Here is a 26,184-nt window from a genome sequence, read left to right as displayed (position 1 = left end):
GTAAAGGCCATGAACTCTATGAGCCAATATTATTTCTGATTTATCACAATAGTTTAATAGGACCGACTTAAATTTTAAGTCACATTTAAAAAGAGACAAGAAATAACTAAATGGTTGTATTCAGGTATTCAATGTTGTCTTGAACTATTGTTTTCAGTAATTTCCTAAACCTACTTACCTATCTACATATCTACAAACACACACACACCAACACAGTCACTTGTCGCTACATAGACAAATCCCTGTAGTTTTCTTGGCAGCATTTATGGAAGAGATTTGTCCTTCCTAGGAGCAAAACTCATGGTTTTCCAATTTCTGTTGCCTTTAATTGGCTTCTCAAGAAATCACTGCAAAAGAAAAAAAATAATTACCATACTGTACTACTTTCATTTGAACGTATGGCTTACAATCCACATTTAGGGTTACCATGTGCAGTTCTACTTCAGCTATAATAGCAAGAAATGCTATAAAAAGGAACCAGCAAAATGGTAAAGGGCAGGAACACCTTTGCTCTAAAAGGCACGAGAATATTTGGAACTTTCTAATTTACAAAAATAATGTGAGTGTGGTGCTTTGGGTTAGGATTTGTTCCTCTTGAATGCACATGGCTAAATGGGTCCATTGCTGTGCATAATGAAGAGTTCCTCATCCATAATATAACAGATTAACAGAGTTGGAAGGGACCTTGTAGGTCATCCAGTCCAACCCCCTGCCCAAGCAGGAGACCCTAAACCATTTCTGACAGATGACAGTCCAGTCTCTTCTTGAAAGTCTCAAGCGATGAAGCTTCCACAACTTCCGAGGGCAACTTCTGTTTCACGGGTTGACTGTTCTCACTGTCAGAAAATTTCCCCTTATTTCCAGGTTAAATCTCTCCTTGTTCAGTTTAGTTAATTCTTGGAAAGCTTGGAATACACCCAGCAAAGTTATTCCTTCATGCTTTATTTGCAAGTATCTCAAGATGCTTTTGTTGACCATGTTGGCTACAGAATGCTAGTACAGGTAGTCCTCTACTTATGAGCTACTGTTTAGCAAGCATTCAAAATTACAACGGTACTGGTCCTTATGGTTATGATTGTCACAGCATCCCCACAGTCACGTGACTAAAATTTAGGCACTTGGAAACCGGCATGTATTTATGACGGTTGAAATGTCTTGGGATCATGTAATCACCCTTTGTGATCTTCCCAGCTGGCTTCTGACAAGCAAAGTTAACAGGGGAAACTGGGTTCGCTCAACAACAGCAGTGATTCATTTAGCAACCATGACAAAAGAGTCATGAAATCAGGCACCAGTCTCTTAACAACTTTCTTGGTTTACAATGGAAATTCTGGTCGCAGTTGTGGTTGTAATTCAAGGGTTACCTTCTGATTCAGCAATGCTGAACACAGCAGATATCTGGATTTCTAAGACTTGCTCACTAGTTCTTATTGTTTTGGATCAATATTACTGCAACACATTCTCCTTCCCCTATGCTCAACTCCAAATAATTATCTTGGCTTGAGCAAACCATATGATTTTGATTGCAGTTTTCAGCCTTTTCCAAGTTGGTTCAAACCGTGCTTACAACTTGCCCATAAATTTTACAGAGATGCTAGCTTTGATGGACAGAACAATAATTTGTTCATTTTAGAAATGTACGTCCTGTATCTTTAACATCAATGGATATAACAAATGTAAAAATTCAGAGCCACACATGTTAAGGTTCTCATGAGATTATGACATTTTAAAGTAAACAACAGCCTTATAAGGACACCCTTAAACATAAAAATACTTGTCAGCCATTCAAGATAGACCAGATCAAGAAACAAGCTTTTGATAGAAGAGAATATTTGTAGCTCAGGGTTGAACTATGGGGTTCTTGGTGCTCTTTGAGCTTGGTGGTTTTGTTGCAGACGTTCCATGACCCAACTAGGTAACATCATCAGTGCACTGTACCTACCTAGTTGGGTCATGAAACATCTGCAACAAAACCACCATGCTCAGAGCACCCGCATATAATATTTGATCAGGCTAAAATAGCAGAAACATGAAAAACTATTTTTTCCCCTGCCCCTCCAAGAGTTAAAGTACAGCCAATCTGAGTCTCTTTCTAGTTTTCTTCTTGTTCCGAACTTAAATCATATTTTGACACGGTTTCTCTAAAGTCATCTCTATGGTTTTCTACGTTGTTATGCCTATCTTGACTTCCTTTTATAATATCCATGCTACTAATGCCTTTATCCTACCCCGAAATGACTAGGTTTATTATAAGGAAACTACCCTATGTATTTACCTCAGTGAAACATATCAAGTCTGCTATCTTAAGGATCTCCCTCTGAGAACCACTTCAATGAAATAATCTCAAAATAATATTCTCATCCTTATTGCTTCATTGTTCGTTCAATGCCATCAATATTGTACAGCAACAGTTTTCAAACATTCCCCATGTTGGAATGTAATCATGGGCATCTTGGTGTTCCTTAATTCTATATTTATAGACAACCAATCTGTTTTCAGCATATGTGCTTTTAGAAGTCTGTGGTAGTCAATAAGCTAAAGAAACTATGCCAGGTATTTTGTATGGATTTTCTTGTTAGAATTCAGGACTATCTTACATAAGCTGTCTGAGTTAATTATTCTATTTGGTGCCATGAAAGCATGTTGCTGTCAAAAAAATTAGAACTAGAAAAAGAGTAATTTAACTGGAAAGACTTTCATTTGCAAATTTATGGTACATTCACACCAGAGGGATGCAATTTTCTTCCATGCTGTATAAATATTACAAACCTGCAATCCTTCTGTGTTTTTCTCATTCTCTATTTATCCAATTTATATCTCCATCCACCTCACATTCATGTCTCTGGACTGTTTCCAATTAAAATATAAACAATACCAAAACACAAAAAATGAAATAGCCATACAAGCAGTACGAACATTAAAAACAATTCAACAATTAAAAGCTATACAATACAATCACCAGGAGGGCGTAGCCATTCAAGAACAATACAGCTGTTTTATGGGATCTATACCACTCTCTGATTCCCGGGCCAGATGGCAAAGCCAGATCTAAAGCCCTTCCGGAAGACTATTAAGATGGGGCCCAGTCTGATGTGGGGGAAATGAGGTTCCACTGGATAAGTGCAGCAGCAGAAAAGGTCCTCCTTCTAGGTCCCACCAAATAACATTTTCCACTGGATGCAAACTTCTTCTGCTGCACCTGATGGGATGGGTAGATGAGGAGAGATGGTCTCGCAAATGATAGCAATTAGAACTTACATACCACTTCACAGTGCTTTTATAGCCCTCTCTAAGCAGTTTACAGAGTCAGCCTCTTACCCCAAACGATCTGGGTCCTCATTTTACCAACCTCGGAAGGATGGAAGGCTGAGTCAACCTTGAACCGGTAAGGATCGAACTTCTGGCAGTGAGCAGTCACCCTGCAATACTGCATTCTAACCACTGTGCCACCAGGGCCCCTATAACCCCATTTTATGCTATGGAAGGCTTCCTTATCAACTGAAGACTGGTTAAAACCTTAGACTGAGTACAACACATGACACACAAAAGCTATATTAAATCATGAATCCATAGATTATAGCTTATTTCCCAATTCTGAATAAAATAATCTACATATTGCTTTTATTCGTGTGAAGATGACAAAGAAAAAGGAAGAGGGCACATTTCTATATTTTAACATTTGATACTACACCCTCATATTCGTGGAAATTGAACCTGAATAGAAAGAAACATTACATTTTTAATTAATTACCAAATGCATACTCCCACTTTCTGTTTGTGAGAAAAGCTAGCTTTATTTTTTTTAAAAAAAAAAATGCCACCTTTTTCCCCAACAGGCGGATTAAAATAAATTTAAAAAAATACAAAAATAAATATTGGTCACCAGATTTTCATTTTTTTTTCTCCAAAAACCTCCTTAAAGCTGGCATTCTTAATGCTGTTTAACATTCAACAGAGAAAAAATACTGAACTTTTACCTAACTTTCCACAAAGCAAACAGGCTAAAATTAACACCAATATCAAGAACCAAAAACTCCAAAAATTGCCACTCACATAAAAGTATGTGATAGGTGAATTATTTATTTCCATATAACATTTTCCAAAAACATTAGGCCATAGGAGCAATTTTAACAGCCTGGTCTGGGCCCCCAATAAAAGGCCTTTAAGGTAGAATCACATGAGACGTACAAACGATTGTAGCTCCTTCTCAATAGCTCCTTTCCCCTCAGCAAAGTACTCTAGAAGAGAAATGATCAGTTTTCTCTTTCTTCCAGGCTTCGTTTTCCAAATGTCTATTTATCTCATTGAACTTCTACAGGGAGGAGGACAAGAAGAAAAGAAGTGATAGTGCATCAAGGATGAAAAGGTTGACGCACACCTCTTCTACTTTCTCTCCTTCCATTTCTCTGCTTCTGACAATCTTGAAAGTTGATTTTTCTCCCTACCCCCCACAGGGAGAGGTAGTCCTTGTCTTACAGCCACAATTAAGCCCCAAATTTCGATTGCTAGATGGAACAACTGTCAAGTGAGTTTTGGGCCCATTTTACAATTTTATTGGCCACAGTTGTTAAGTGAATCACTACTGTTGTTAAAGTAGTTACACGGTTGTTAAGTGAATTGGGTTTCCCCATTGACCTTGCTTGTCAGAAGGTCTCAAAAGGGGATCACATCATCCGGGGACACTGCAACCATCATAAATATGAATCAATTGCCAAGCATCTGACTTTTTATCACATAACCGTGGGGATGCTGGGGATCATAAGTGTGAAAAATAGTCATAAGTCACTTTTTTCAGTGCCATTGAAACTTTGAAGTCGCTAAGTCAACGCTTGTAAGTTGAGGACTATATGTATTCAACTCAACTCAGAAGACCTTCAACTAAATCAAAGAAACTAAGAACTGGAGTTCATTTCAGTATTACATGCTGGACAGCTCCACTAGCAATGCATCCAAGATAAAGGCCTATTTTTAAAAAACTACCACTGTTATTATTATGACGTGATCCTCAGCCTGAAAAGGCCACATTTTATTTTGGCCTAAGAGAGCATTTATAAAGCACAAAGACAAAGCCACATTTAAAATGGCAGGAAGACCAACTTCACAAATTAAGTAATTTAATAAAGCGTATTCATTTATTCTCATTTGGAAGCTGAACTTCCCCAACCTTTTGCTTCCTAAGTAAATTGAATCAATTCTCGATACCTTTGGCCAGCAGGACCATCAAATAAAACTCTGGTGTGAGTGTACTTGACCCACACAGCTGCCAAATAAAATGTGCTGATAAGCAGCAACTCAGCTCCCCTCTCTCATGCTGTCGCTTCACTTCTGCCCTCAAAACAAGAACACTTAACATTTATACACTCAATTGTTAGTCAACAATGTTTGAGGCTGCTTTCTAGAGATGTTGGATAACTCTCTCCTTTACTTGGAATTACGAAAGTAGGAGTCCAAAGAGAGCAAGTTGGGGAACAGTGTGTGTAAGAACTGGTTTATCTGTGAAATTCTTGGCAGTTCTGACACACCTGAGCTTTGGAACAAATTGACCAATGAGCATAACATGGATTCTCTAGTGCAGTTTCTCAACTTTAGCAACATTAAGATGTGTGTACTTCAACTCCCAGAATTCCCTAGTGAACATGCTGACTGGGGGATTCTGTGAACTGAAGTCCCCATATCTGAAAATTGCTCAAGTTGAGAAGCATTGATTTGGTGCATACAAAAGAAAATTGCTGGATCACCATACTGTATGTAATAAAAACTTACAGCTTTCCTTCAGACTTTTGCCACTAGCTAAAATCTACAAGTAGTTAAGTTTCCATGGAAACAGACAGAGATGCCTCCAAGGAGAGAGATATTAAAATGTTTCACTCAGCAAGTGGTCATTTCACTACCCACAACGGACAGAGGCAAACGTGTGAATAGCTGCTTGCATGAACCAAATCTTGTAAGAAACACATGAGCAAATTCATGGCAAAGGCAAACCCACCCCAGTAACTATTTAGTTTAGGTTCTAAATATCAAAACAACCTATCCAAAATAAGCAGACTTTTATCATTCAATTCAATAGTGTTGAAATACAATACAAACAAATTCATATAAACTGCTACATGCCCAAACAAATCATTTTATGGCTTCCTGAAATAGATGGTTTATATGACAAACTAAAATAATGAATTCTCACAACATACTAAACATCCTTTCAGTCTGTTCAAAAGTCTAGACTGTAGAAATGTGCAGTCACTATGAATCTAAATGCCATGTCTTGCTGCATTTGTGTGGAGAGGGTGAAGGGGGAAGATGGGCTTGAAAATGTAACTGATTCCTAACATGTATTGAATTATAAATATTCTATAGCCTTTAATATTTTTGTTTACTCTGCTTATAGGAAATAAAGGTGGTTGTCAGCCTTCAGGATCTTCTACTATTGCTTTGCATCTTTCGGCTGCCATAAGTAACGGGAAGAGTGAGGGGGGACAAGTTGGGAAGCGAGCTGGAGGTGGTATAAACTAGCACTGTATAAAATGAGGAGGGGGGGGAGGGTGCATTCTTGCTTAGGTTTCTATTCCTTGCTTAGCTTTCTCTTCTCTGCGCAGCTGCAAACCTTTATCAAAGTATGCCAAGGTCAATGGACAGAAACTTCATCGCCACCTGAAGATGTCCACATGGTGTTATTCACAACTTTTAATTGGAAGAACCATTTGAACTATTGGGGATGGGAACGTTTCCATCACTTTGTATATGTGATTTACGCACCTATTTCCTCAGATTCAGAATTTTCGCGTTGCTACCGCTTCATTTCCAGTAAAAGATATCTTTTCTCTTATTAAAAGAGTCTTAAGTATTTCTTTCTTGGATTTTGAATGGAGCACCAGCTGACAGTAGTCCTCAACTTACAACCATCTGTTTAGTGACCATTCAAAGTTACAATGGCACTGAAAAAAGTGAGTTACGACCAGTCCATGGACTTACAACTGTTACAGCATCCCCATGTTCATGTGATCAAAATTCAGGCATTTGGCAACCAGCACGTCTTTACGATGGTTGCAGCCTCCTGGGGTCAGGTCATCTCCATTTTCGACCTTCCCAGTTGGCTTCTGATGAGCAAAGTCAATAGGGGAACCTGGATTCACTTAATGACCATGTGATTCATTTAACTTTAGGGATTCACTTAATCACCAGGGCAAAATAAAGGTCTTAATATTCAGCACAACTCACTTCACGCTTGCCTTGCTTAGGAACGAAATACTCTGGTCCCAATAAGTTGAGGACTATCTGTATTGAGAGAGATTCTTTATCCAAAGTGGAAAGATTATCAACATGTTTATTTATTTATTAAATGTGTACATCCATCCCAAGACTCTACTGGGTGAAGCCAATGTATTAATATTGTCATTCTTACTGTAATGGACATCAACAGTATTACTGCTACAGTTTCCATTAAGAAAAGTATCGTGGTTTCCATAAGCAGGGAATTGGATTATTTTTAAACAACTCTGAAATGACAGCAATAATGTTTGTGGAGATTCTCAGTCATCCAGGTCATGGTTCTCCCAAAGGTATTTTTTTCAAAAGGCGACTGGATTTTGTTTTTCCTTGGAGATGTTTCACTTCTCATCCAAGAAGCTTCTTCCGAAGAAGCTTGCATGAGAAGCGAAATGTCTTTAAAGGGGGAAAAAAAGTCCAGTTGCCTTTTGAAAAAGCACCTTTGGGTCAGACAGCAATAAGTTAAAATCAAAGGAAGCAAAGTTTAGCATAACTTTACCGACAGCTTCCTTGTTATATAAGGAATTGAACCTAATGAAAAAACCATGAAGTAGCTCAACCAATAAACAACAGACACACCCACAGCTGATAAGAATGAAAATGCAAGAAATGAAACTCAAGACAATTTTGTTTCCTTCTCCTGCCTATTAATTCAACCTGAAAATGTGTTCCAGGGATAACTTAGATCCCACCCGAAGGAGTGAAAATTGGGGAACAGGACAAAAAATATCAAAGCAACACCTGCCACCATTAATGGGGTTAGGAATGCTACTTTTTCTCAAAATTCAGCTCTACTTTGTTCTCTGAGTTTGTGAGTTGATTTCCAAATATTTCATTGCCAGGTTAGGTAATATCTTCAGCAGAATTTAGGAAATTCTGAAACGTTTGGAAACCAACCCACAAGCTCAGAGAATGAATCTCCACCCTCATCCTCCACCTGAGCTACAGATATTTGCCACTATCACAAAATGATTAATATTCCCAAAGCAGAGGTCTTGGTCTTCTTACAACTGGGGATCCTATCCCGTAAGGATGACATCCCCTGGAAATGATACAAATATAACTCCCAGAATTCCGAAGGAATTCCTGGAGAATTCTGGGAATCTCAGCACATCAGGGGACCGCTGTGTTAGGGAAGGCTCTTTGGCAAAGAGTTGTAAACGGCAGTAATGAAAAATATTTGAAAAAGGAAAGAAAGACAGGTGGGCGAAATCCATTTCTGAAAATTATCTCCTCTCATTCCACAGGATCATTCCTATGAACTATTATTCCACAAGAACAAGTTTTTCAAAAAATATCATTTCATTTGCAATATAGGTAGTCCTCAACCTACCACCATTTATTCAATGACCATTCAAAATTATACCAGCACTGAAAAAAGTGGCTTGTGACCGGTCCTCACGCTTATGGCCACTGCAAAATCCTCACGTGATCAAAATTCAGGCATTTGGTAACCACTATCTATTTACAGCAGTTGCAGCATCCTGGTGTCATGTGATCACCATTTATAGTCTTCCCAGAAAGCTTCTGACAAGCAAAGTCCGTGGGGGAAGCCTGGCTTGCTTAATAACCACGTGATTCACTTTGCAACTGCAGTGAACTGTGCCCAAAAAGGTGGTAAAATCGGGTGCAACTCAATAGCTGCCTTGTTTAGCAGCAGAAATTCTGGTCCCATATATGTGATCATAAATTGAGGACTACCTGTTTGATGCTACTTATACTCAACCTTGGTAAGGCTGTTTTCTGGACAGGCAGGATGTGGATAAATTAAAAGTAAATATTGTGGGTGGGAAGGGCAGACATTTGTACAGGTGTATTTACCTGAACTGCATATTCAGCTCACCAAATGACTCACACAAGGCTGTAGAGGATCTAAGACAGTCATTCTCATTATTCTAAGTTTTAATCTGGAATAACAAATTGCCCTTTCTCTTTAGAGGGCCTTTCATTTCAAGGCAACCATACTTCTTAATCCTGGCTCTACCAGGCTTTTGACTGAGAAAGGGCAAAGTTGGAAGAAGGAAGAAAAGGCACAGTATCCTAGGGAGATCTATCGTTTCCACCTTTATGTAGGACTATGATTTCATGATTGGGTTCATTTTGATTAGGTTCATTTGAATTTGGAGCAAGAGAAACAAATAAAGATAGCCAGAATTGGAAACAAGGCCCTTTGAGATTAGCCCAAATGGGGTAAGCATTGCAAAGGCCTGAGAAAACAATGTAGACTAAAAGAAGAGCTCAAAGTAGAACACAATAACAGCATTGAAAGGGACCTTAGAGGTCTTCTAGTCCAACCATCTGCTCAAGCACAAGACCCTATACCATTTGTTAAATGGCTGTCCAATCTCTTCTTAAATACCTCCAGTGATGGGGCGCCCACAACTTCTGGAGGGAAGATGTTCCACTGATTAATTCTGTCAGGAAATTTCTCCTTAAATCTAGTTTGCTTCTCTCCTTGATCAGTTTCCATCCATTGTTTCTTGTCCTGCCCTCAGGTGCTTTGGAGAATAGCTTGACTCCCCCACTTCATTGTGGCAGCCCCTGAGATATTGGAACACTGCTATTATGTAACTCCTGGTCCTTCTTTTCATTAGACATATCCAATTCCAGCAACTGTCCTTAGTTTTAGCCTCCAGTCCCCTAATCATCTTTGTTGCTCTTCTGTGCACTCTTTCTACAGTCTCAACATCTTTTTTGCATTGTGGCGACCAAAATTGGATGCCAATTCAAGGCATCATAGAGTGATAATAACACTTCACGTGGTCTTGATTCTAATCCTGTATTGATGCAGCCTAGGACTCTGTGGACTTTTTTGGCAGCTACAGCACACTGTTGACTCATGTGTAAGTGGTTGTCCACCAGAATTCCCAGATCACTTACTGCTGTTGAACCAAGGACCACCTATTCTATACCTGTGCATTTGGTTTTTCTTGTCAAAGTGTATACCTTACTTTACTCATCACTGAATTTCATTTAATTGGATAGGACCCAGTGTCCAAGTCTCTGGAGATCATTCTGATCTTGAGCCTATCTTCTATAGCAGGGGTGTCAAACTGGGGGCCCGCAGATGCGTTATGCACAGACCACACCCAACCAGCTCCGCAAAGGGAAAAAACATCATGAAACATCACGAGTTAGCAATGTGGTGCGAGTTTGACACCTGTGTTCTATAGTGTTGGCCATTCCCACCGGTTTGGTGTCATCTGCAAATTTGATGAGTTTTATTCTCTCATCTAAATCTTTTAATATTAATTTTCAATATTAACACTGAAATAATGTAATATTTTAATAAATATTTACAAAATATTTGATGTAATATTTTAATAAGTCATTCAATAAGGGTGGTAAGCTGCTAATTTTGTTTTGCAAAAGTGTATTGACAGTAACACAGGATGTGGTGCTGGCTACCAACTTGGTTGGCTTTTTAAAAAACGGTTAGACTAATTCGTTATAGTCCTGGGCTGGCTCTTAACCTTGAGAGTCATGGGAGTGCTTCTGAAGACCCTCTACTGAGAGACCAATAGGCTTCCTTGGGCAGTTGGTCGACCACAACTGAGAACTGACTGTTGAACAAGATGGGCCAGGGAATTGCTTATGTTCTCAACAACAACCTCACAACAGATCAGTGTTTACAAAAATTCCACCTTCTCTTTTAAACATCCAAGCTCAGCTTCCTGTTCTTTTTAATACAGCCATATGCACGTATGTCTGAGCTGTGCAATTGTACTCCCCCTAGCCTACTTAAGTAAATTCCTTACGCACAATAAAAGACTGCCCAGGCAGCATGAGCGCTTTTCATTCCAAAATACAAGGAAACAGTATTAGTAACATCCCAAAAAGCTTATGCTACATGAAATGTGATAATAAAATGCTCTGGCCTCAATATTTGTGCAACATAGGGGTGCTCAGCAAAATAGCAGGACAAATGGACAAATGTTTGCAATCCTTCCACAACCCAGTGGTTGAGTAGAATAGCAAGAAAAAAGGCATAGCCTTCAAAAGTTTTAAAAGCTGGCTTTTAAATATGCCTGGCAATAAATACTGTTTTCTAAATTTGATCAATTTTGTAAGGCAGGGTTATAAAAATCCTGTTCTGGAAAAAATAGAATAGTTATAGCTTTCATTGGTTAAATCCTGAACATTCAGCTAAGACAAACCTCAAATGTTAACAGAATGTCTATTATCAGACAAGTAGAGAATAGCAGAAACTTCATTTTGGATAAGAATTAATTAAAACTCAAAGCAACACGTAGTCAAAAATTGAAATATTCAATATAGTCTACAGTATTCCAGAATATGTGTTGGAAAGAGGATGAGATGCTTACAAGCAATACAAAGGAGAAACACAAAAATATGGAAAGAAAAATTAATGAAGTATTAAATTAATGAGTTCAAGTTCCACCAGTCTCTCTCTCTCTCTCTCTCTTCTTGGTCCAACCAATTTCACAGGGTGGTTGTTGTGGGGGAAAAAGGAAGAGGAAGGTATGTTGGATATGTTTGTCACCTTGAGTTATTTGTATAAATAATAAACAGGAAAATGTGTGTGTGTGTGTTGTTTTCTTCCTCCATTTTTAAATTCCTGGTCTTTTAGGCCTCAAAATTATGAGTATTTGTGTGCGTGTGTGTGTCATAATTTTGAGGGCCGAAAGACCAGAAATTAAAAAATGGAGAAAGGCAATTGAATTTACTATCTTATCAAGAAGCTACCTCAGCTAAGCATTTCTAAGAAGTCCAAAAAGGCAGATTATTAACAAAATGAACAGAAGAATTTAGGGAACAGAAACATAATGCCCTGGATGCCCTTTCACTTCCTGTTTTTCTCCCAAAGTTTTTCTCCCTTTCAGTAACACGGAAAACATAAGATGTGTTAATTCAATTAGCTTTATGCAGAACTGTAAAATAAATGAATCATGCACCACTGGCAATATTCAATTTAACCCCATACGTTAAATAGTTCCCCTGGCCTTCAGTCAAAAGTCCTGGGAATCACAACAGACTTAACTGCTGCCAAAGGGGGGGAGGGGGGTGTAGGCAACTGACCCAATTTGTAGCCTTCATTCCTCTTGTAGTCAAGTGAAATGAAATCAAGAGGCAGTAAAGATTTCATCAGGGAGATTGTTAAGGGGACCCTATGTCTGAAATAGCTAGCAGTGAATACCCCTTTCATCGTATGCAAGTAACTAGCTCCTTTCTGACCTCCCTTCCAAGTGAATTTAAATAGCAATTTATTTATTTGCAATGTTTATAGGCCCTTTTAGTCAACTGAGCAAATCCACAGTTAGTTAAATACATATCAAAGGTTAAATCCAAGACCATACATTATAAAATACCCAGATACACTAGGTATCTAACAATGCCCTATCAAAAAACAAACAATCCAATTTAAATCTGGAAGGATAATCAAGTGGCAGCCACAGTCAAGAGCACCTTTGCACAGTTCCATCTTGTATACCAACTGCAACCTTTTGTGTAATCTTTGCCTAGATTGGCCTACTGTGATGATCTCTATTTGGGATGCCATTAAAAGGCAGTTAGCAGTAGAAGCTGTTCCAGATTGTGGCAACTGGATCACTGAACAGCTCTATTTTGATTTCTGTGGGGGAAAACCTCCCTCTAAAAATCATCTCCCCCCAAACCCTTAAGATAAAGTAGAGTAGGATCTTTAAAGATCCTCTTGATCACAGCTTGCCATGGGAAAGGACCATAGAAACAGGCCTCTTTAGTTGCTGTTCCCCACATCTGGAATAGGATCCCCCCAGATATCTAATTCATCCAGCAAGACTGCTGTAACTATCCCTCCACATTTACTTTTAATTAGTTTTTGTTTTTATTTTTTTGGATGGGGAGATGTTTAATTCCTAGTAAATCTGGTGTTTTATAATGTATGGTCTCGATTTTAACTGACTGTTATGTATTTATTTTTATTCCAACTATGGATTGGCTCGCTCAGTGGATTGTAACTGTCTATAAAGTCTGCAAATAGATAAATAAATGTCTTTCGGTACAGGAATTAAAGATGTTGCCAAAGCTCACGGAATGACCTATCTAGCTCAGTCTTTGCTTCAGTAACCAGCCAGAAAGACACCCTCACCATTACACATCCCAAGGAGAAAATTGCAGCTATAAAACAGCTTGAACTGATAAAAGCAGATTTTATCTCCTACTGGCCCAAAGTGATATACTGATTTTGTCTCTCCCCCACCCCAGCCCCCATTCCACACCCAATGCAAAAGGCAGAAATGAGCATCAAACATTAGCAGTGCATTTATTAATTGCAATATTGCAAAACCGATGCTTCCCCAGATATCCAGGTGCGCAAGACATAAAGTTGATACAAGCCCCTGCTGTGTTCCAACAGCACCAGCATTCAGCCTTTTTTTTTTTTTTCCCCTCCAGAAAAAAAAGAGCTCCCTAATTCCAGCCACAGGGATAATGAACTGACCGGTCTGGGCCATCAAGTCTGTAATTCTGAGACACAGATAAAATGTAGGAATGACGCACGTCTTTGATTCTTCATCCTCCTCCGCTCTGGTTAGAGACAGCATCAGCCACTGAACGCTCAGCACCCAGGAAGGTACCAAACGTTCATCATTCTCCATCCTCATCAAATGCATAAGGTCAAAATTGCTGTTCAAGGACCCGGTTCCCCAACCTCCAAAGAAATTTGGAAGCATCACTAACGGGGCCCCGTTGAATTCTCCCTCCACACCCCTCCCAATTCTTTTTTTAAAAAATGCAAGCCCGGCATATATGCAATGATAATACCCCCCCCCCACCCCTTTGAAGCTCGTATCTCCCCCACCACCACCACCAGCAGGGAGATTTTGTTAAAAAAAAGCTCCTTCTCAGCCCAAGAGGCCCGAAGGATGCGCCCGTCCGCAAAGGGCTGGCCCAGCTTCCCACGAATAACCTGAGAGCAGCTCCTCCTTGCAAAAGCCAACTACCTCTTTGGGCGGCCACCCGACCCAACATTTGAGGGGGGAGGGGGAGGCGAAGAGATTGGGGAGGGGGGCTTCCCGGGCCCAGCAGCATGTCTCCCCCCCAAAAAAAAATCCCGGGGCCTTTCCTTGGCCCGCTCGCCTGCCTCCTTCCAGCATCCGCGGGCTCCTCCTCATTCATCCCTACCAGCCAAGCCTATAAAATGGGGGAATGGCCACGAAGGAGACCCCCCCCACAACCCACCCCCCTCCAATTCAACGCCGGTTCCTCAAGGCGGCAACGACCCCCCACACAATGGGACTCCCCTTTTCTTCACCTCCCTCCACCCCATTTGCCGCCCCCGCCCCGTATCCCCACAGCCGCCCCCCCTCCCCCCAATGACCGCCCCACTGCGCCACCGTCGCCTCAACTCGCCCCGACTCGCCGGCTTTCGCCCGGCCCTCCTCACCTGCCGCCTTCGACTTCGGCGGCGCCGCCGCCTCAGGGCGGCCTCCGCGAGCCGCGACGGGGCGTGAGGGGCGGGCCCGGGTGTCCCTCAGCCGGGGTGGAGGACGGGCGGTGTGGGAAGGAAGGAAGGAAGGAAGGAAGCAGGGCCGGCGACGGGGCGTGAGGAGAGGGGGAGTGGGGATGGGGGGGGAAAAGGAAAGCAGCCGGCCGGCCGGTGCTGCCAACCGCCCCCAAAAACAAAACAAAACAAAAAAAAAACCCCACGGAGCCCTCGCGCCTCACGATCAAGCCGGCCCGGACACAAGCGACGTGCGCGCCCACGAAGCCGGCAGCAGCGAGATTGAGGACGCGCGGGCAGGGGAGCGGGCGCGTGAGGAGGCGCGAGCGCGCGAACGGTGGAGGGCGGGGGGGAGCGAAGCGCGCGCGAGGAGGGCGGCAGGCAGTCAGGCAGGCGCGTGAAAGGGGGGGGAGGGTGGAGGGAAACGGGAGCGCGCGCGCCTCCGCAGTCTGCCTCTTTCTCTCTCTGAGGGGGAGGTTTGGCGCAGGCGGTTCGGGGGGACGGCGGGGGCGGGTCTCGTGCGCGCGCTGGCGCGCTCCTGAGGGGAGATAAGAGAAACGATTTTAATATATATATATATATATATATATATATATATATATATATATATATATATATATATATATATATATATATATATATATATATAAAATATATATATTAAATATTAATATTATTATATATGATATATATAGTGAACGATGTGAAGCGCCGACGAGGCTGGGAAAGGAGAGCGGCGGGCGAAGGCGCCGGCTTTCCCAGGGGCGCGAGGAACGTGGATGGACAGGAAGGGGGTGGGGGGGATAGTGTGAGAAGAGAGAACGCAAGAGCGTGCCCCTCCTCCTCCTCTCTGGCGCGTGCGCACAAGGCTTTGCTGCTGCTGCTGTTTGCTGCGGGATTCCCGGGTGCTTCCCCGGCTGGCTCGGGCATGGCCGAGGCGCAGTGGTTCTGCGGCAGGAGGGGTAGACCCCCCCACCTCATCCCAATCCGCCTCGTGTTCTGGCTGGCTGGGGATGATGGGAGATGGTGTATAACTCGCGGAGATGCAAAAGAGGCGAGAACTTCCCTTTGACGATCGGATTGCATCTTCGCCCTTGTAAAGCTGCGTCTAGTAAAACTGACTGTTCCCTGACCGGGAATCGAACCCGGGCCGCGGCGGTGAGAGCGCCGAATCCTAACCACTAGACCACCAGGGAAGGTGACAGCAAAGTGTTCTGTGAAGCCTTACCAAAGTTAAATTTTCAGGCTTTGCAATTGCTTTATCTACAATTTCTATAGATCTGTTCTGCTCCTGTGGAGGATGGAAGAGAAAGCAATGTGCAATTAAGCAAACGTTGCATACCTGTCCACATATGTGCAGAGAGAGAGAGAGAGAATGAGGTCCATGTGTTAACAGGGGTTGTCAAACTTGGCATCTTGAAGAACTTGTGGACTTCAACTCCCAGAATTCCTGAGCCAGCATAGCAGGGAATCCAGATTCACTTAACGACCATGTTACTAACGTAAACAACTGCACTGATTCACTTTAGCAACTGTGGCAAGGACAGTCGTAAAATTGGGACAAGCTCACTTAACAAAGGTGAGCAACATAAATGTTGGGCTCCTCTGTGGTCGTAACTGGACGTACAGCTGACAAGGAGTGGGAGTGTGGCTCCTTTGGCTGTGGAGGAAACTGGGGAAGGGCAAAATCTGGCTGGGCAGAGCAGGGTGGAGGTAGAAGAAAGGAGAGGGAGTTCAGAAGAAGACCCAGGCCCACCCCCTCTTCATCCTAGGGCAGGCAGGGAGGAACGGAGAAGGGAGCAACGTGGGTTGCATGGCTTACAAGGGAGGAAAGGGCCCTGATTCCCTTCATTAGCCACACCTGGGAATAAAAGTTTAAAAGAACTAAATGCTGAGTGCGGCAGCTGCTGGGAGCAAACGAGTTTATCTGGTGTTGACTTTGCTTATTTGTGTTCCTGGCGTCCTCCCAACCGTGTTGAATAATTGCCGTGCCTTTCACATCTAGAATTCCTTCTCTTGCCCTGCTGGACTAATTACCTCATCTTGCCTTGATTGGACTTATACAGTTTTGTGTTGACCACGTTTCGGACTTGATTCTCTGCAGCCAAAGGCTGTTCCTGGGAGAGTTTTTCTCCAGCTAGAAGGTAACCAGGACATTGGGGGCAAAGTTGGAGCTAATAAAGGGACTTTTATTGATTAACTGACTGTATTGTCTTTGTGCCATGCCCAGGGTCTTCACAACCTGTATTAACCTTACTCGCTGAGAAATAATTTGATAGCTAAATCTGGACATTGCATGTTGCTTGAGTGTCTGGCATTGATGTCTTGGGACACAGAAAAGTTTCCAAATGGCCTCTCTAGTCCCCCTCCCCATTCTTTACCCCTGAGATGGGCTAGGACTACAACCCCCAAAATGCCCACCCAACTCTTGGAGGAAAAAAGCTTCTGCACTATCAAAGCTGTCTCAAAGAACAAAGTTTAGGGCCGAGGACATCCTATAGTTTTTTTCCACTTCCTAGTCTAGCCTACAAAGGAGAAATTTCCTGGTGGTCCCCTGTCCATGTATTTACTGTCAGATTTGCTTCACCTGCTAAAGTCTGACATAAGCAGCAACTTCTGATTACAGCTAGTCCTATAATTATGACCACAATTCAGCCTACAATTTTGATTGTAAGTCATGATGGTGTAAACCAGAGATTCTTGACATCAGTGTTTGTTCGCTGGATAAGTCCTGTGAATGCTGAAAGAACATTCACACAGCACTCCAGTGTTCGTGCACCTTGGCAGCTTGAAGACATATGATCTGACAGTTCATACTTACAACTGGTTGCAGAAAATCACTGGAGAAGCCTGCAGGAAAGGTTGCAAGTCCCTGAGTAAGTCTCCACCATCCGCACACACATACACACGCCAACCCACATCACACCTCTTGCATACCCCCTCACCCGCTGTTCTGACCCAAACCTGGTTCCAAGAGAGTAAACACAAGACAAAGGTACCAGCATGACCTTTAATGTTTCATTTACGAACCCCGTTTCTTCACAGATAAAAGGCTGCTTCCAACCAATAAGAAGGAACCTTGCCAAGTTTTTTGCAAGGCTGCCAAGAACAACAGATACATTTCCTAAACAATAAATCAAAGAGTCTCCAAACACCAACCAAGGTATTCTGAACGTCCACATGGTTTGAGTGCAAAAACTTCTTTGCTTCCTGCAAAGAACTGCAGCTTCTCAGCTAGCTTTTATCTTCTCAGGGAGGGGCCATTACCTTGCAGCCTTACTCCCGAGTCACCCATGCTGCTGAAGGTACTCTTTCCTTTGAGCAGCCCTGTGCGCACACATACTTGGCACAGGTGCCTCGAGGGCCTCTTCATCACTCAGAGGTGGTATTCAGCAGGTTCTGACCAGTTCTGGAAAACCAGTAGCGGAAATTTTGAGTAGTTCGGAGAACCAGCAAATCCCACCTCTGACTGGAGATTTTACGGTATCCTTCCCCTGCCACGCCCACCAAGCCACGCCCACAGAACTGGTAGTAAAAAAAAAAATTGAATCCCACCACTGATTCCAATCCCTACATCACATGTAGGCCCCTCATCTGAGTCCTTGCTCTCCAAGACCTCAGCCGTCCACACCTACTGCTGGCGAACACAACACCCACCCTGACCCTTGCTATGCCTCTAATGTCCCCCTTGCCACCCCTCCCTATGCCTCCCCACTGCACACCCCCTCACTCCCTTCTCCCACCTGGCAGCAGTTGTTGAACTGGGACTTGCAATTTCCTGCTGGCTTCCCCAGTGACTTTGCTTTGCCAGCAGGAACTTACGTTGCCTAAAAATTGTATGATTCACTTAACGGCAGCTGCCACGGATTGCTGTTGCAAAGCAATGCGGACATGTTTTAAAACCGTGTGCCTTAGCGATAGTAACTCCAGTCCAACTGCTGCCACAAGTCAAGGACTTCCTATATTTTTATTTGTACAAGTACTCCTCAACTTACAACCACAATTGAGTCCAACATTTCTGTTGCTGAACCAGAAAGTTGTTGAGTTTTATCCCATTTTAAGGACTTTTTTTTTTTGCCATATTTGTTAAGTGAATCCAGTTCTTAAGTTATAACACAGTCGTTAAGTGAATCTGGTTTCCACATTGACTTACAAAAGATGATCACGCGACACTGTAACCATCATAAATACATGCCAGTTGCCAAGCATCCAAATTTTGATCACGTGGCCACGGGAACGCTGCAACGGTCATATGTGTGGAAAATGGTCAAAAGTCACTTTTTAGTGCTGTTGTGACTTTGAATGGTCACTAAATGAATGATTGTAAGTCGGGGACTACCTATACTGTGTTTTTACTGCACTGCTATCAAAAGAATAAAAATCACAGTGTAAATTTGCACCATACTTACAGTACATTAATCTTAAAACATTACCTAATTCCAGTTCTGACATAATTCGAAATAGTATCCACTGCTATCTCCGAAAACAATGCTTAACAGCTGCAGCTGTAAGAGAGCATGGTGCATTGAGCACAATACATCCCAAAATTCATGCATCAGCAACCACGATAAGTTGGCTTTAAGAAAAATGTCATGAGTAATTACAAATTTGGCAAGGAATGTGAAAAGCTAGAGCAAACAAATGATGTTATGTACATCGGTAGAACGTTTGCTGACGTTGGAACTATTGATGGAATAATGCAGACTTGTGGACTTGCCAAGTTTGGGGACCCCGGTGTAGAATGTTATACTTCGGTGGAGCTGCTGGCTTGGGAACGCATTCAACTCTGCCCACTGCCAGGAGTTCGATCCTGACCAGCTCAAACTCGACTCAGCCTTTCATCCGTCCGAGGTGGGTAAAATGAGGACCCAGATTGTTGGGGCCAATAGGCTGACTCTGTAAACCACTTAGAGAGGTCTGTAAAAGCACTGTGAAGCGGTATGTAAGTTTAAAGTGCTATTGCTATTTCTTCACCCAAGTCCTTGGCATCATACACATATTTTGTATTTAGTTTAGTTTATTGTCACTGCACCTCGTACAACAAAATCAAACACCATCTTCAGTGCACATCATGACTATGAAAATAAACACAAACACACATCGTTCACGCTCCACATAGAATTGAAAACCCCGACACCACACCATACAGTAGAATTCAACAGAGCTCCTGCCCTGGGATAGAAGCTCTTTTTCAGCCGATTTGCCCTTATTTTTATTATCCTGTACCGTCTGCCAGATGGTAATAGTTCAAAAACAGGGTGCCCGGGATGAGATGGATCTTTGACTATTTCTCTGCTACCTATGTTCTCCCCCACCCCACCCAAAAGAAACCTATCAAATGCACATTGAATGACTGCACATTTTCAAAAGGCACGGACCACAGGCAAAAGCTTCCAACTTGTAGCCCAAATGCTAAGACTAATGGCATAACGTTGCTGCAGAATTAAGATGTATTCTCTGCCTAGGTTAGAAGGACACGTCGGGCTGTTGTTCACTGAACTGTTTTCGGACTCTGCATCACTGAACCATCATCCTCTCGCTGCGCTCACAATAATCAGCAAGCCGTAAGATTGCCCGGAGAGGGTATTGTGTGAAGTTGTGTCTGCTTCTTGTCATTCAGGTGTTTGTAAGCACAGCAAGGTGGATTTTTTTTTTGTTATTTTCCAAAAGCAAAGCTGAAACTCAGCCGGGCGTGACATGAATGATGCAAAGAAACCACTGGCTCAACCTCTTTCATGTAAGGCCAGTAGGAATTGTGCTCAACTTATGACAATGGGGGCCAGAATTTCTGTTGCTAAGCAAGGCGGTTTTTACGACCTTTTTGGCCAAAGTTGTTGAGCGAAATCACTGCAAGTTGTCCAGTAAATCAAGTTGTTAAGTGAATTTAGCTTTCCTCCACACCCCCCACAACATGCAGGTTGTGCCAAGCACCCATAAAGTGGGGATGCTGTAAGGGTCGTAAGTGGGAGGACCGGTTATAAGTCGGGAGTTTTCAGTACCGTTGTAATTTGGAACGTTCGCTAAACAAATGGTTGTAAGTCAAGGACTATCTGAACAGTATCTAACATTCGCACATGCTAAATTGTTTGATGTTAATCTTGGTTAGGGTTTTTTTTTTTTTTCCAACTAAGCCTTTTGTAGTAACTCAGACCATTTGGGTATGATCAGTGTATTTGTATGATGTAGAAAACAGCTTCGTTCATTAACCATGTTAGACGTTGGGAGAATAGGGCAAACCTAGTCTCATTCTCCTTAAGCAATGGTTTAGCATCACTTCAGGGCCTCCATGTGGCTTTGACGAGTGACAAACAATATTCAAACATACAGGAAAAAAAGAAGGGGTTGGATTTTGCTTTGGGATTTGAGATTCTAGTGAACACGTGCAAACCTTAACCCACAAGCCATCGATCTTCCCAGGACCCTATAAGTGCTATGAATCCTGTAACGTGTTATGCGTAATAAATCACGTATTATTTTGCATGGATATAATCGGTGGGTGTGCTTCCATTAGGGCAAGGGTCTTCGAACTTGGCCAGTTGTAGACTTGTGGACTTCAACTCCCAGAATTCCTGAGCCAACGTGGCTGGGGGAGGAATTCTGGGAGTTGGAAGTCCACAAGTCTTAAAGCTGTCAAGTTTGAAGACCCCCTACATTAGGGCATCATAGGAAGTTATCTGGCCGGGGACATTTCCTATGAACGTATCTAATAGCATGCATTCACACATTTCAGTACGGCAACAAGGTGAGCCACAGGCCCATGTCTTAGGTTTCCTCCCAGCAACAAAAACGTAGATTTACTTATTTTTATTCTGCCTTTTATTATTTTTAGAAATAACTGTTGAGGTGGGTTAGGCTGAGAGTGACTGGCCCAAGGTCACCCAACTGATTTTCATGGCTAAGGTGGGATTAGAGTTCACCGCCTCCAAGTGATTGGCCCCAAATCACCCAGCTGCCTTTCAGGGCTAAAGCGGGATTAGAATTCACGCTCTCCTGCTCTCTAGCCTGGTATCCTAACTACTAGATTAAGCATCGATACAATCTGAGGACTGTTGAATCATTCCCTATTTGGGTGGCTTCACACCAGCCGAAACCGTGAGTACAATCTGTGAGTACAGCCGAAACCGTGAGTACAATCTGCAAGCTTGGGCAGCGTGACATCCCCATCTTGTTAAGTCTTTAGGTTCCCAGGACCGATATTCTCAGGTAGTCCTCGACATACGGCAGTCATGGAGCCTGCTCATTATTGGTTGTAAATGAGGCCAGTCGTGTGACAGACCAGGCTTTTTGCAGCAGTCGTAAAATCGATGCCACCGGTCATTCAACAAAGGCTGCAACTGTCAAGCGAACCCATGATTTTGTCACGCGATAAATCCCCTTGTGCCACCTCCCGACAAGTCAAGTCACGGGAGGCCGGATTCACTCAACAAGCGTTTTACTAACTTAACTGCAGTGATTCGCTCAAACAACTGTGGCACGAAAGGTCGTAAAAGGGGACAAAGCCTGCTTAAGATCTGTCTGGCTTAGCAAGGGAAAAATTTTGAGTTCAACTGTGGTCGTAAGTCGAGGACTACCTGAACAGTGCAACCATGGAGCAAGGAGAAGGGTTTGACAGCAAATGTTTATGTGTTGGATCCGTTCACTGCCCATCTGGTTTTGAGGCGACTCGAAGTTGCTCTGAACCTTTAATTGGGAAACATCTGACTTTCGGGCCGCGCCAAAAAGATCACCGCGCCAACTCTTAAAAGCCAACCTGGCTGGGGCCATTTTGGAGGCTTCGGGGTTGCCACAATGCGAAGAAGGGATTGGGAGGGGGAACATAGTTAGATGGGGGGGGGGCGGTTGTAGCCAAAGCAAGAGAGTTTCCTGTGGGAACCAAGGACATTTCCACAGGTGGCTGAAGAAGGGAGGAGTGAGGTAACCAGGCAACAGATCAGCACTTTGATTGGACCATGTGACCGTTTGGGGAACGGTGGTGGGACTTTCACTTTTAATTAGGTGGAAACTGCAGGAACTTTCGGAGTTGGTTTTCACCCATTGTGCCAATACGATATCTCCAATAAAACTGTTTTTTTTAGGAATCCATCTGCCTCAGAGTTCTGATTTCTATGGGGTTATGGACTTGGAACGCTGATCCACCTCAAGCCAGGGGTCGTTCCCTGCAACCAGGATTTGTGGATCCAAAATATAAACAGGACAGACAAGCGCTCTGCTTTTCCAAAGGAACATTTTATTGACAAATTTCCTCCAGACCCATTACAGGAGAAACAACTTAAGCCTCGTCCTGCAGCACCCGGTCACATCCACACCAATTCTCCCTTTTTTTCTTTTTCCAAACGCAGGTGGGCTAACCTCCTAACCTCTTCAGAAACTACAATAAACCCCCCAATCTTAATCTCTGTGCATCTCCTGACTCTCTCGAGCCAGGTTCTGACCCAGGAAAGTATTCGGCCAACAGCAACAGAAGGACGCAGGAAGGAGGTCACCACCCGCGTTTTTTTAAGTCTCAAAACTTGCTTCTCGGGCGACTGGAGAGACAGAGGAAGGGTCCCCAAATCCTCCTTTCTGGGTGCTAAGTGTCACTGTTGGTATCTATTGTGGGGCGCACGGCTTCCCATCCCACTGAGCCTCTAAGGCACAGAAAAGTCTGGATCGCTTCGGGGCGCCTCTGCCTTCAAGCTACGAGGTCGGGAGAACGCCGCGTTCTCGCCCTTCCCTCAAAGTATTAGTGTTTCCACGCGGAATCGCCAAGGGCTGCCAAGGCACAGTGCCACCCACGACCACCACGGGTTGCAGAAGCCGTGAACAAGATTCCCGCCATCAGGATCTCGAAAACATCGGACGGAAAGTTCCCTGGAAGGAGCAACGAAGGAAGAAAGAAAAAACCCGGCAGAAGGGAATTGTGGGGTGTGCCCCGATAATCCCGGTGGTTTCCCTCGCCGCCTCCGGGACTTTCTAAGGCGAGACCCAAATCCAGAGGACAGAAAAGCAAATTCCATACATTCGAAGGGAGAGAGAGAGAGAGAGAGAGAGAGAACGAACATGCGTGCAAGCGAGTATGTATGCAACACGCCGAAATGAACGTTTAAAGAGCCACATGCAGTTTCTACGGTAAGATGCCTCGACCTGTTTGTCCTTTCTTTTCCTTCCCTTCCTCACCCGCGAACTTCTTCATGCTTCCGAGATATAAAAAGATTACAAACGATTAAAGCAGGTGGTGACGTAAGGCTCATGTTTCAGCTCCCGCGTCCGAGAGACAAGGGGGGGGGGACGCCCTAAATCGCGATGCGAAAAAGCTGATGCGCTGTGGAAATGTCCCACACACACACCCCAACCCCCACCCCTGCAAATGCCTCCCGCAAAAAATAAACTTTCTGAGATTGATTAAAGCTTAAGAGAAGCCCGGGTGGTAAGCCTCAGCTGGGGCTAAGAAGAGATTCCTTTCTGGGAATCCCAAAAGAGACAGGGGGGGCGGGGAAGAAGGGGGAATATCTTTAATCCTCCCCCCCCCACTTGATTTCAATGGTTTATCGGTCTAAACGAGAGATGGCAAAGTTTCCAAAGCCGCCATGGACACTAACTGCCCAGAAAGGAAACGAGCTTGAATAACTGAAAGCGAGCTAGCTGGTTATAGACCAAGAAGATACAAGGGTATATGGAGCGCTGGGCTGTTTGGTGTACAGCTAAATGCCTCCTAAAACGACCCTTTCCTCCATATTGCATTAAAAAAAAAATCGAATTTCCGCTTGCCACTGGAGGAGCGAGGAGGGGGCAGTGTCTACAACCCTCTGAAGCCCCAAAAAAGAGGGGAGGTATCTTTTTAGGCTCAAACGGCAGAATCCCCCCTCTCCGCTGATGGCCCTTCCAAAAGGAAGCGCAGCACGGGGCTCCTTCTGGGAAGCCTTTAGTGTAAAATAGGTATAAGTGTACAAAAAGCTGTCTGTTCACTTTATTGGACCTGAAGATTCCAGCAGCGAAGAGGGAAGTATGGACGTGTCTCTCTTCCGAGTGGGACCGCAATTCTTCTTCTTTTTAATTTTTTTTTCCTTTTTTTTTGTTTTTTTTCATCTTGCGTGTTGGGAAGAGGCAAAGGGTGGGGCTCTGGCAGCCATGCACTGCCACGCGGCAGTAGGACTTAGAAAGGCGCGTTGTCCTGGGGTGGCTTGTCACCAGCGGCCGTCGGCGAATGGAGCTGGTTGGCGCCATCGTTATCTTTGCCACCCACAACTTTGGACTGAACGAGAGAAGAAAAGAGGTGTTAATAAAAAAAGTTAAGCGGATCGACGTCTCCCCTGGGTTTTCCGCCCATTTGAGTGCATTTTTCAAAATCTGTATCTGACCTTTTTATCTATATATATAAGAGCAGAATACCACTCATGCATCATCACAAAATCTCCAGAATTGTAAAGCCTACAAACTTGAAGTTTGGCACATATGTTCTTCTTGGCTTCTAGGGGCTCCCTAAGAAAGGATTTTTCGAAATGACCACCAGAGCATTAGTATTTCCTATATTATTATTATTAATGCTCTCTGATGCTAAGGAGTTCCACTCCCCCTCCCCACCTGAAAAGAAATCTCTTCCAAATGCAAAACACAAGCAGAGGAGAGGAGTTTCAGTTTCACAGCACCAAGCAGCTTTAGGACAGAACAGTTGAGCTAAGCCACGCCCAGGCTCCTTGCTGTCTCCTTGCTCACAAAGCAAAAACTGTTTCAGTTTCCAAACAGCCCCCAACTCTCTCACACACTGACAGGACGCTAGCCAGATGAATACTGAGGGATGTTGGTAGGCAGAAGTAGAATTTTCCCCCTTATTTTCCTCCCCCCAAAACTAAGCCTGATCACATAGTTTCGTAGCAAAGCACGGGTATCGAGCAAGTCTTCTGATAAACAACTCAATATCTGATACTCCTTCCTCCTAGTTTCCCTGCCACAACACCCACCTGTGAGGTGGGTTGGGCTGAGAGAGTGTGACTTGGCCCAAAGTCACCTAGCTGGTTATCATACTTAAGGCGGGACTAGAACTCCCAATCTCCTAGTGACTGGCTCATAGTCACCCAGTTGGGTTTCGTGACTAAGGCAGGATTAAAACTTCAAGTCTTTTAGTGATTGGTCCAAAGTCACCCAGCTGGCTTCCATGCCTGAGGTGGGACTAGAACTCACCATCTCCTGGTGATTGGCCCAAAGTCACTCACTTGGATTTCATGGCTAAGGTGGGACTAGAACTCACTGTCTTCTGGTGATTGGCCCAGGGTCACCCAGCTGGCTTTCATGCCTGAAGCGAGATTACAATTCACGGTCTCCCATTTTCTAGCCTGGTGCCTTAACTGCTAACTGGAGGAGGAGGAAGAGGAGGAGGAAGAGGGGGAGGGAGGATGTATGGAAGGAAAATTACCTTTATGGTTCCAACTCTGTCTTCGAAAGACTTGAAAGTTGCAGAATTTCTTGCAAAAGAAAAAAGAGATACGTTTTTTTTTAAAAAA

At 43.5% G+C, this 26,184-nt stretch overlaps 2 protein-coding genes and 1 non-coding gene across 12 annotated transcripts in view; all 3 read right to left on the bottom strand.

Annotated features, from left to right (window-relative positions):
- Positions 1-14,963, bottom strand: part of DNAJC5 (DnaJ heat shock protein family (Hsp40) member C5) — a 52,950-nt gene extending 37,987 nt beyond the window's left edge. Inside the window, exon 1 of the mRNA XM_026697345.2 lies at positions 14,651-14,963. The gene's annotated coding sequence lies outside the window, so the exon portion shown is untranslated. The remainder of the gene's footprint in view (positions 1-14,650) is intronic.
- Positions 14,964-15,831: 868 nt separating this feature from the next.
- TRNAE-CUC (transfer RNA glutamic acid (anticodon CUC)) lies at positions 15,832-15,903 on the bottom strand. The gene has a single exon. It is a non-coding gene; the product is annotated as a tRNA-Glu (tRNA).
- Positions 15,904-22,917: 7,014 nt separating this feature from the next.
- The window catches only part of TPD52L2 (TPD52 like 2), a 51,603-nt gene continuing 48,336 nt past the window's right edge, over positions 22,918-26,184 (bottom strand). For all 10 annotated transcript variants that reach the window (XM_087928825.1, XM_087928829.1, XM_087928828.1 and 7 more), the window contains 2 exons: positions 26,097-26,145; positions 22,918-24,938 (listed from right to left, as the gene is read on the bottom strand). In XM_087928825.1, coding sequence (XP_087784951.1) covers positions 24,840-24,938; positions 26,097-26,145 — 148 coding nt within the window. In that variant the 3' untranslated portion in view covers positions 22,918-24,839. The remainder of the gene's footprint in view (positions 24,939-26,096; positions 26,146-26,184) is intronic.

This window comes from Pseudonaja textilis, chromosome 3, assembly GCF_049901715.1.
Source record: "Pseudonaja textilis isolate UNSWEBS1 chromosome 3, rPseTex1.2, whole genome shotgun sequence".
Lineage (NCBI taxonomy): Eukaryota > Metazoa > Chordata > Lepidosauria > Squamata > Elapidae > Pseudonaja > Pseudonaja textilis.
This window is presented reverse-complemented; position numbering and strand designations above follow the sequence as displayed.